Genomic DNA, 12127 nt, shown 5'->3' on the forward strand with positions numbered 1-12127 from the left:
GAGATAACTGAGTCAGGTTTAGCTGCTGCTGTACTGCAGCAGAGAGCAGTTACTCTCTCCCATTCATGTATTTGATTGTAAAAGTATTTTAAACTCAATAAACAGAATCCTTACTAGTCTTTTAGCAGTTTGTTAAAAATAGGTTCAGGTCTTTTTGTACTTGCTAAGTCAAAAGATAGGTGGAAATAGATTAACTGAAAATATATGTTTTAAAATATATCTATTTTCTACCTTAAGTGTAAAAACTACTTTATTCTAACTATTAATGTAATCAACTTTTGTAAGATTTCTTTTTTTTCCAGAGGGAATTCAAAGAGGGTTTTTCTCTTTGTTACAGAAAAATTGAGAGTTTAAAATGTATTCCAAGTTTAATCACCTAGTAATTGGATTTCTTTCTTACAAATAGGAGCTGCTGATAACCAGACAGAGCAATTTCTTAACGAAACATTGAGTTACCAAAATGTTCAATACATGGTAATTTCGAAGAATGTGTCCTGGAATGATGCAATGGCTGCATGCATAAATAACAAGATGCAGCTGGTTAGCATCACTGATCAGTTCCAGCAGGCTTTTCTTGCTGTTCAGGCTGCCCTTCGTAATTACCCACTGTGGATTGGACTCTTCAGCAGAGACGTAAGTTTTGTTTTCCCCTCAGACTCTGGCTGAAGGTCATTTTTACAGTTGTGCAAAATAGAACCTGGGATAATCAATGCAAAGAAATTAATTTCTTGGGTAACTGTTTTCATTTAGGGGTAGCCATCTGGAGGGTCTCTAGATTAATGTTCTAAATCTTTAGTTCTCCAAGCTGCATAGTTTTTGAACTCCAGTGGATGGACTGAGGATGATGAGACAATTGGGTTTTGAACAACTGTGGGAAGAAGAGAGATGTTGTATGGTGGCAGCAACATCCATCACTGAATCATTTTTGTCTCTTTTGTTAGAGAATGAGTAATTAGTGTTGACATTTAACGTCATCATCACTTTGTTTACAGTACCACTCTAGAAAGACAAAAAAAAAAAACCAAAAAGGGAGAAACCAGAAGTGGCAAATAAAATCCAAAATGAATCATTGAACACTTCTGCAGATATATTTCTAAAACTTAACTGAGACTCCATTGTTACTTCATGTTATTTGTACCTGTGCTTTGAGTTAGAGTGGGACATCCCTGAGACAATTCAGTGGGTTTTTCTTTTTTGTTCTGTTTGTTTTGTATTTGGAAAAGTCCATACAAGAGGTACTGCTTCACTTTTGTTAGCCAGAGGACCTCTTTAAGATCTTCATTGTGGATTGAAAGGTTGCTCAACTGTTAATGCAATGGCTTGGGCTTGCTTGCAGGGTTTAGCTTTTCTGTTAGGCACATGTGTCTTGAGATAATAGCAAGAAAAAAGTTATGACTTACTTGAGAAGTGCCTTTCCTACAAAGGTTAATGGTGCTCATTCTACATCTGTGGTGTTATGATCTTCCTGTGTTAATAGGCTACTGAGTACGCTAGGCAAAGTAGGGGGAAAATAGAAGTTTGAGTACATACTTTGTGGAGAATATTTTTAAAAGGAAACATGCACTTAATCTTAGTGAGGATGGGGACATTAGACCTCCTTTTGAATCTTTATCTCTAAGTGAAGATCAAATGATTAATTTTGCAGCATAAACTCAGGCAGGCATGTACTGGCTTTTCAATATTGCAACACTTTGGTCTTTGGGCACAATTAAAAAGTCACATGAAAAGAAATTATAACGAAACTGGTCAGCAGAACTTGTTACTCCAGTGCTGGAATCCTAGACACGAAAGAAAGATACAAGATAATTAAATTACAAAGCAGCAGGGGGATTTCCTGAAGAAAACTTGTAAATGTAAAATTCCTAAAGGATCGTGTGCTTGTTGTTTGTGGCTTTTGTCTTATTCCTCCTTCACGCCCCAGGGCAGAAACACATAAGATTTATTATATCAGTTAAGCATTTCATAGATTACTTTCAGCAGATTGTGGAGTAACTGAGTCTGAGCTGAGCCTTATTCTTGGCTATTACCACTTTTCCAAGACCAGGTAATCATCACCACCATTGATGTGCAGGTGCAAATGATGCAATTTGGACATCTCATTGCCAGGCCTTCTCGATGATTTGCCATCCACTTCAGCTTATACATATTTCTGCAACTCTAGAAGTTAAAATAACAATGCCTGTTGTACTGTAAGCAGCAGATCAGATAGTGAGGGCAGTGGCACACTTAACAGTTCTCACCAGAAACACTGCAAATGTGCAGCCAGTGTAAATATATTATCATGCTATTTTCTGTACCAAATATTTTTCACTTTTACAATGCTAGGGTGGAAAACATTATGGCTGGCTGGACGGGAAGCATGTTAGTTTTAGTCGCTGGTCTGAAGATGATGAAGAAACAGGTGAAGAATGTGTGGTTTTGGATACTGATGGCTTCTGGAAAACTTCTGACTGTTCCTCTGAAGATCGAGGTGCTATTTGCTACGCATCAGAAAGTATGTATCCTAGCACACTATATTTATAAAACGTAAATTTTGGTTTATTGTGAAGCATATTTGATAAATCCAGACTGTAACTTCAAAACGACAAGTTTATAAAACTCACGCCTCCTCAGGCAGGCTGATTTGCATGCCAAGAAAATAGAAACAAACTTCAAATAAGGGGGGCGTGCACCCATTTGTCTTAATCCACACAAAACTTGCAAATTAATTGGCCATGAGTGCATTGGTACAGACTGTGCCGTTCACATTGGCAAGTGATTCTACTTTTGCATTGTTTCTGCAAGATTGCTGCATACTAATCTCTCCCACTAGCATGTGGAAGAAGATTCAGCTACCTCATATGTTATTTACATCTTGGGACCTCCTGAAATTTCTTTTGACATGAAAGTCTATACAGGGAGCAGGTACATGACTACATGGAGAAGAAAGATAGCAGGTAGACAATGAGTTGAAAGGTGTAAATTAAAGTGACTTACAGTTCACAAAACCCTTCTAAATTTATACCAATTATAGCAAGACAGGTAGGGATACAGCAGGATACCTGTTTTGGGACACACATACATGTAGGCATGGCCCTTTGCTGAAAAATGAGAAAGGTTTTTCTGAGAAACCATCACAGATTTTTACCTATGAAACCATTATAATTTTTTTTCCCCACTGTGAGGGGACACACTTAAGCCATCCTCATACATACTGAGTCACAGTAAAGTGAATAGCTATACTGTACTTATTGGTACACACTTAACACTTCTACGTAGGGATTTTATTGTTATGCCTATATAACACAGCAATTGTGAAAAGTTGCAGCCATCTGCATTCTTCAATAATGCTTACTGCTGTTTTTGTTACTTTTTAAAAAAAAACACCATCAAGAGAAAACTGAAAGCAACACTGTCTTACACATTTCGAGGATGGTACATTATGTTTCTTGCATGATTTTAAATGGTACCTAAAAGTGATTTGTTGTGTGTCAGGTTAAATGTTGTTATTAATAAGTCATGTCCCAATTGTCTTCTTTCCTTTCCTTAGAGAAGATTGAAAAAGAACAAGTTACACAAGTTAAATGCCCACATAAGATTAAAAATACACCGTGGATATCGTTTAGAAACAATTGTTACACTTTTTTGGTAACAAAAAATAGATGGAGAGAACTGAAGTCTCAAGAAGCTCATCATTTATGCAAGAAAATGAGTAAGTACTTTGTCATATTACAGGTATTTACGGACTTTTACCAGCTTGAGAGAGATGAGTTTTAGATCTGAGTCACTGTCTTACAATGACAGCAAAGTGAGTGTTAAGAAAGGCTGAGCATTTGGAAATGTACATGAGTGTTGCACTGCCCAATGCTGTTTGCCCTTGTACTACTCTGATAAAACGTGCCATGGGTAAGAGAGTCTGAGAGAGAGAGATGGCTAGGAACCACTGCAAATACATCTCTGAAAAATTGGAAAGTTGTTGGCTGGTTGGTTTTTCTCTTTATAATTTGCAGATTTTAAATAGATTGGGTAACTGTTATCCCCTTGGCAACTTTCTGCCTTTACTGTCACATTTACTTTGTGCGGTTTTTTTTCCCCCTTGCTGTGTGGAACACTTAGGTTAACAAATTAAACCGAGAATAGTCCAATTCAGAAAAGCACATGGGATTTTTCTGACCAAACTGAACAAAGCATAAGCTTAGGAACAGCTTTCCTCTTTGTTAAACCATTGCTTCTGGCACTTCAGACCATGCCTCTTTCCAGAAACCATTTTTATTTTTCCTGTATTGATGTAAATTCAATCTTAATCCTGTTTCTCTGCTAGGCAGTTCAAGAAAATCAGGAAAGATTGCTGATATTTTTATGTTCCATGCAGGGAATTTTTATTACGTGCAACCTGAAGCAACAGTATTTCTGAAGCTGGTATCTTTCCCTTATCCACAAAACCAGGGGAAGAACTGTTGATAAAACCTTTGAAAATTGTTTTTGCACTGTTCATTTAATTATGATGGCATGAAAGGCTAGCCTTTACACGTTCTTGACCTATCTGTAATAAATATTAACAATAATAGGAAAAAAAATTATTTCACAACTGAAAATGAATTTCTAAGAAAGTAATTTAAGAAAATTTTTCAACAGACCCAGAAGCATTTGTTCTGAGCGTTCGAGATGAAGAAGAGAACAACTTCGTTACTGAGCAGCTTCATGCATTCAGTGGTCTGGCCATGTGGGTCTGGCTGGGTGTGATTTATGATGACAATGGTAAGATTTAAGGTTCCCTTTCTTAATAACTGGATTGGAGACAAAGTTTACAGCATGAAGTGCATGTTTCTTGCATGTTTCAGTGCAGAAATAGAACATCATTGTACATTTGCATTCACTTTATATTTCTTCCAGAGAGAGAATAACCGGACATACTTTCTGTTTGAGTGATAATTAGATCCAGGATGTTCTGTTTAGTCTAGATTTGATTTCCCTGAAAAGCAGCAAGGCTTAATGGATGAGTAATGGTAATGTATTTAGCATTGTGTATGGAACTGACTTATATATATATATAGTAACTTAAGAGTGTCACTGCTTTTTTTCCAAAGTGAGTATCTGTGAATGTCATAAATATATTTAGAGTTAAATGGTATTTGTACACATAATGCCAATGTTGTAATAAATATCAAATATTTTCCACAGATAAACTTCTCAAGTGGTATGATGAAACTCATCTGACTTACAATAACTGGAGGCTGGGACGACCTAACATAAAGAGGAACAGTTTTTTTGCTGGTGTAAACCTTGATGGGTTTTGGGATATTTATAATTATTCTCAAAGCTGGCATGCTCATCACTATAATGTGTACAGTATTCTCGCCTGTAAAATCGAAAGGGGTAAGTAATAAAGATGATGTATGTGTAGTATTGGATGAGGGTCATGATTTCAGTCATGGAATCACAGAATGATAGGAGTTGGAAGGGACTTGATTATCTGTTCAAATCACCCTGCTAAAGCAGATTTCCTAGGACAAGTTGCTGAGGACCATATGTCCAGGCAGATTTTGAGTATCTATAGAAGAGACTCCACAACACAGAGGGGCAGCCTGTTCCAGTGCTTTGCCACCCTCAAAGTGAAAAAAACCTTTCATCTTCAGATGAAACTTCTTGTGTTCCAGTTTGTGCCTGTCACCCCATGTCCTGTTGCTGGGCACTAATGAAAAGGTCTGAATTCTGCAGTACCTGCTATATAAGGCTTCAGTTTTGCTCCTAGTGAAAGAAGTGGCACAGCTGTCATGGGTTTCTGGGGATATGTGATCAGGCTGTGCATCACTGCTGTAGTATTCTGATCAGGAGGCAGGTGTTTGCTGTACTCCTCCCTCAACTGCTCAGTGTTCAAAGTAGCAAAAGGTGACTGACTTGATGTAAGTGGCTTGTGCCTGACACTTTAAGGCTTGAGTTGCATTGATACAGTTGGATTTTAATGATTTCTCTATGTTCCTAGTTACACAAATGAAGTTCACAGAACTTCTTGTATTCTTATTGTCTGAAATAGGACCCCAACAGCCCAAGCTTCCATTGCCTGAGTCTATTCCACATGGAAACAGAACATACAGAATCCTTCAGAAAAAGTTGACCTGGTATGAGGCATTGAGAGAATGCAAACAAAATAGGAGTGATTTAGCAAGTGTACACAGTGAGTCACAACAGTTATTCCTAGAAGATCTTGTCAAGCAGGATGGCTATCCTCTGTGGCTTGGGTTGTCAATTCATGATGTAAGTATATACTGTTGGTGGTGTCTGGAACAGAGCATGTAAATAATTTTGTGTACAGGACATGAAATATTTTCTGATGCTTTTTTCCAGTTTCTTGGGATCTCTATTCCACGTAGTACATTACTTTTTCAGCCCTGTGTAGTGTATGTTATAGTATATTCAATTTTAGTGTATATACCCACATGAAGATATTTTTTCAAATCCTTGGCATTTTAAAATAATTCCTTGCAGCACAAGGAAGTGCAGTTTGCAGCACTACCTTTTAGACGTTCAGATTTATGGCCTCTAGAATCAGATTCCATTAGCAAATAGAATCATACAAGGCTATATGTAACCTGTTTCGTCCAGGTCAGGACTGGCTCTCCAGGGCATTTCAGGAACTGGCTTTCTAGCAAAAATCGTGTCCCTTCTCCCAGGAGGCAGAGCAAGAGGCAGCTGCACATCTTCCTCCCCACTCTGTCTGCTGAATTTTGGAGCCAAAAGCTTGTGGCCCAAGCCCTGCTGCCCACACAAATTGCTAGACCTGGTTACAGTAGTTAATTGGCAGGAAGACACCTCTATGGAGGTGTGTGATTTCTCTGCATACTTTTGCTACCTCTTCCTGTTCTTTGGTCTGAGTGGGTCCCTCCACTTCCCACAACTGACTTACCGTTGTTGTGAGTTTCCAGCAGTAGGAGCTAGCACTGCAAACCATTCCTGAGTTGCCCTGAGGCCATCTTGACAGTTCAGCAGTTTGCAACTTATCTAGCAATGTTCACAGCAAGGAAGGCAGACTGCTCAAATGAAACAGCAGGACGAAATTAAGTCAAATGTTCCCCATAGTAAGAAACAAGGCAGAGTGCAGGTTTAAACTTCTGAACATGCTGCACTTCCTCAGCTCCCACAAATAATCAGGAATTAATGTTAATTGATTGGAAAATGCAAACTATGTTGTACGTTTATTTAGTATGGATTTAGGAAATGAGTCCACCTGCACTTTATCACTCCAGAAGGGATGAATATTTCTACATGACTTAGTAATGACTGACAAGATTTAAACCACAGCATATGGTTGTGGTTTAAAAGTTGTGGGTTTTTTCTTTAATTAGGGAAGTAAAGCTAATTTTGAATGGTCAGATGGAAGCGATTTTGACTACTATCCTTGGGAACTGGAAAACTCAAATACTACTGAGAACTGTGTTCTGCTGGATACTAAAGGATCTTGGAACCGTACAAAATGTACAAATGTTGCTGAAGGTGCCATTTGCTATAGCCCTCCAAACAGTAAGTGCTGTTTTTAATATTTAATGTAGCTGTCTTATGCATTCTACCTCCACATGTTGTAGTTAGAATTAGAAATGAAGGCTGAAATACACACAGTTCCCCATTTAAGAAGAGTTATCTGTCAGGAATGATGAAACACTTCTAAATACTCAGGGGAGATTCATTCTCTCTATTCCAGAGGTGAAAAGCTAAAACAAACCTGGTCACATTTTTTGATTGCCTGTGATATGAATATCAAACTGCATGTATCTTTTCTGAGTCAAAATCCTTATCAGTCACACACAATAAACTTCAAACCTCCTTAAAACCCAAGAAAAAACAGTCCCCAACCTTTGGGACTGGTCTTGTGCTCATTTTCAGATAAATTCATCTATAACAGGCGAAGAAGGAACATAAGCTAATTGAATCGTGGTTGTTGGTATGGCTAGTCCTTGTCACTTGTTAACTGTCCTGTTACTGCAGCAACTATGCACAAATTCTTGTAGCAGAAATCATGTCATTTTCTTGTCTTTGCAGAGAGACAATTACAGCCAAAGGAAGCAAGCAGAGCCCCAGGATGCCCGCAGATCAGTGACACCCTGCCGTGGATACAATACAAGGATCACTGCTATGCGTTTGACATGGCATTCTATAATTTTTCAGTGTATAGTGTGGAAGATGCTAAGAAAATCTGCCAGAAACTGAGTATGTTCACAACTTGTAATGTGATAAAGAGCATAATTAGTTCACTACTTGAAAAGAAATAAAACCGCACAAACAAAAGAAAAAAAACCTACACTGGTTAATAGTTCAGCTTTCAGCTCTTCTGGTTCTTTTCAGGAAAAGTAATGGCAAGCTTTGTCTTTTAACATCTATTAAAGGTTCTTGATAAAAACCTGCAGTGTGCTAACAGACTGTTTGGTACACAGCTCTGCAAGTGAAATGCAGATAGCCATTGATAGAGAATTTGGAAATTTAAGGCTTACAGTTTAGAGGAAACCATTGCATTTTCATACCATTAACTATTTATAACAAAGTTAGTGCTGTTGGCAGTGTTTTCTTATTGTATCCCTGCTTTAGCTGCTTGCTAATACAGAACCTGCTAACTTATCAAATTATTCAAAACATGAATGTTATAGATATTAAGGTACATAATATGACTAGAAAACTTAAAGGACTTTCTCTCTTTGATAAAATGTGTGGGGAATTGTATTATAGAAGATGATACTAAGCAGTCTCATGTACAGAGTTTTTAATCACTTTCTTAAGCCTGGAAGCTACTAGCTGTCATAACTTTCTTTTAGTGAATTATCTTTTGATGTGAAGTTGAGGTAGGATTAAAAAAAAAAAAGTTCAAGTAGTCCTAGTCCTGGATGCAGTTTAATATTGAGTTCTACATGGCCTGGTAGTTCAAAGAGAAAGCAATCTTTCTCTAAATTAAGCTTCTGGCTTATATTTGCATATGCCTGTAAAGAAGGGGTAATTCTGTGGCTACAGAATAACCTTTCCTCCCTCTTACTCCTTAATTGCTGTAACACGGTATATAAAAACCTGAGGCACAATGAGGGATTGAATCAGAAATTAACTTGACTCCACAAAATGCTGAGCTTTTCTTAAACTGGTATTTTTGAAAAGGGCTTATTCCTTGGACAAGACTAGTAACTCTAAATGTGGAATATCTTCTGATATCTTCCATGTGTGTAGGCCGTGGCTGCAGTAAGTTTACTCACGTTTTGTTTTGTATGGCCTGCTTGAACAACCAGTCACCTACAGCCATCTTGTATAACACAGTGTTGTAGGTAATGGGAGGTCTATATTCAGCAGATTACTTCCAGCTAATTTTACAAGCCCAGATCAGCAAATCTTTTTACATAGTAATTGTTCCCACAGAAAACTCAATGTACAAGCTCTGAAGCTGCAATTCTGACTGTTTTTTTCCTCTTCCCCTTAGATCCTTCAGCAACCCTGCTGACTATAGTGGATGCTGAAGAAAATGCATTTGTGAGCACACACATAAAGGAAAATGATCTCATCACCAAGAATGTATGGCTAGGCCTGGCTCAGAGCTCTAAGGGTAAGAAGTACCAACCTTGTGTGAGTGTTTCTGTGTGGTAAATAAAAATGCATAAATCCTCAAATAAGAAAACAGGTTGTAGTGCCGATAGCCTGCAGTAACTTCTGGCTGAGGTTCACATCCCTTATTTAGTGTTAGAAAGCCCTTTGGACTTCACTGTAGCTTAAGGAGTCACTGAAGTTAATTTTCCCCAACGCTGTCATTGCTGCCTAATGGTTAAGCTTCAAATGCATCAAATGCCAATGATTTGGCCAAGAGGTGGCCAGAAGTGATGGGTTCATATTTATTGCTTTTAATATGTGGGACAGATATTTACCCCTCTTTGTTTTAGCAGCGTAAAAAAGACACTAGATCGTGAATGTGTAGCATTACAGCATGTTTTGGGGTCTAAACTGAGCATTTTTTCCCCCAGCAGATCAGTCCCTGAATTGGCTTGATGGCTCATCAGTTAATTATGTCAACTGGGAAAACAAAACTGCAGAAGTCAATGAGAAATGCAGCGTTATCCTGTCCACAACTGGCACGTGGTCCAAAGTTGACTGCAGTCGTAGTCAAAGCAGAGTGGTTTGTAAAGCTCCTATAGGTATGGAAACACTGATTTTAGCAGGGCCTTAATTTTGTAGTGACTATATCCAGTATTTTCTTCTTCTTCCCCATTCTTGGGCAATGTCTGTTGAAATAAAATGCAATTCACAGAAGAATCTATCAAGTAATTCTACCTAAACAGGAGCCTTCTGTTGCTGTTTTGACATAAAATTGCATTCAGTATATTCTCTAGGAATTTACTTCTCCTGATTCCCACTATCCACTTAAAGGGTAAGGGAGAGAACTGAAACTTCCACTTAGAGCAGAGATTAGTTGGTATCACTTCTTACCATAGGATCTCTCTCATGGGTGAGTCTCTAGGTGGGAACAGAAAGACTACTGCTTGTAAGAGATGCTCAGTTAGCAGGTACTGCAGATTGTATTTTCAGTCTTGAGAAGGCTTCTGAAAACGGTGCCCTACAGCTCCAGGAAAAGACTCAGGCCTCATGTACTTCCTCATATTCTGCTCTGTACAGGAAATCAATCAGTTAACTGAGCATTAAGCAAGTGAGTTCCTGAGCAGCAGTGAATTCTTTCTGGTTTTCTATATGTTTTCACCTAAGTGGAAAGGCAGGAGCAGATACCAATTGCTGCTATGGAAGACCTCAGCAGTATCTGTGCAGTCCAAGGGATGCATAATTCCAAAGGAGTCCAGCATCTCATTAGATTCTGAACTCTCCTTGAAACGAGTGCAGCATTTACTAGTATGTTTTTTTGACCTCCTGAAGTCCCTTTCAGCCTAAACACGCTTAAGAAATTAACAACAGAATGATCAAGAGTAAACCAATAAATGCTATTTTATATGGAAACCTGAATTCCCGTGTGATGGAGACTTAGGGATACAATGAAACAGTTTGCATTACCTAAATACAAACAGTATTAGCATGTAACCACATGAGCAACAAAATATTCTCACCCAAACTCTAGAATAACTCTTTGTGTTTTGTTTTGTTACAGGTTCTAATCATACCGGGGTGGCTGTAGCATTTGCCCTGCTGATTATCTTAGTCTTCATTGTGGGATTAGTGTGGTATCTCTACAAAAAGCAGCATCTTCACTGGAGTGCCTTCTCTTCAGTACGCTACCAAAGAGGGATGAACGATGATGAAACAGATGATATATTCACAAAAGACAGCTATTGAGGGACTGTTCCTTCCGGGCAATTTAGCATAAACTTCACTGTGTGAAGCCATAAGGAATGAACTATTCGGTGTTTTATTACTTCTTTTTGGAAAAGTAATAAGAAGGTTATTAATGGGGGCTAAATTCTGGTCTTTTATAGAAGTGCAATTTTTACTCAAATCCACAGTAATTATTTACATTTGACCTTAGCCAGTTATAAGGTGCAAGGTTTCTAGAGTTCTATGGTATTTTTAAACTTAGAATAGTTTCTCTCTTTACCAGAAAGAGGTTTGTAATGAAATAATGAATGCCAACATTACTTCATGCAACATCACCTTAATGAATGCACTTAAAATTGCTACACGAATTCTGCGACTTTGTGCAATTATCCATTGATAACATCAAGCCAAATGATTTTCCATTTTGATATGCTATTAGGGGTTTGCTGCTAACTTTAGGTTACCCTGCAGAAGCAACTGTTGTAACAAGCAGTTATAAATTTTGATACAGCAGGGGTGAAGGGAGTTACCAGACAATTAAGGATTCATTCCCATCCATCCAGAATTGTAAATTTTCTTCTTATAGTAGAGGAAGATCATACTGTGATTTCCTCCCCAAAGTCACACAACCCACCTCCCCCCCCATGTATGTTTTTAATAAACACTCATGGGAAATACCTTCCACTAAAGCCATACTGTCTAGGAGAGTAAATTAAATAAACAGATTATTTGAAGCCTGAGACTATAGCAAGCTGGCAGATCACTACTCTTATCCCCTGAAGGTGGTAGTGAGGCTAACAAAAATACCCATTAAGGGCTAGCTGCAAACACAAGCAGAAGCCAAGATACAAGGAAAGCCTTAGCCCTCTAA

The 12127-nt window shown here is 38.2% G+C and overlaps 1 protein-coding gene across 1 annotated transcript in view; it reads left to right on the forward strand.

Annotated features, from left to right (window-relative positions):
* Window positions 1-11278, forward strand: part of LY75 (lymphocyte antigen 75) — a 45366-nt gene extending 34088 nt beyond the window's left edge. Inside the window, exons 25-35 of the mRNA XM_054381125.1 lie at window positions 381-633; window positions 2326-2494; window positions 3530-3691; window positions 4615-4737; window positions 5161-5355; window positions 6014-6234; window positions 7323-7497; window positions 8014-8181; window positions 9428-9550; window positions 9966-10133; window positions 11093-11278. Of these exons, the coding sequence (XP_054237100.1) occupies window positions 381-633; window positions 2326-2494; window positions 3530-3691; window positions 4615-4737; window positions 5161-5355; window positions 6014-6234; window positions 7323-7497; window positions 8014-8181; window positions 9428-9550; window positions 9966-10133; window positions 11093-11277 (1942 nt within the window). The 3' untranslated portion in view covers window position 11278. The remainder of the gene's footprint in view (window positions 1-380; window positions 634-2325; window positions 2495-3529; window positions 3692-4614; window positions 4738-5160; window positions 5356-6013; window positions 6235-7322; window positions 7498-8013; window positions 8182-9427; window positions 9551-9965; window positions 10134-11092) is intronic.
* Window positions 11279-12127: the final 849 nt, after the last annotated feature.

This window comes from Indicator indicator, chromosome 5 (assembly GCF_027791375.1).
Source record: "Indicator indicator isolate 239-I01 chromosome 5, UM_Iind_1.1, whole genome shotgun sequence".
NCBI classification, from domain to species: Eukaryota; Metazoa; Chordata; class Aves; order Piciformes; family Indicatoridae; genus Indicator; species Indicator indicator.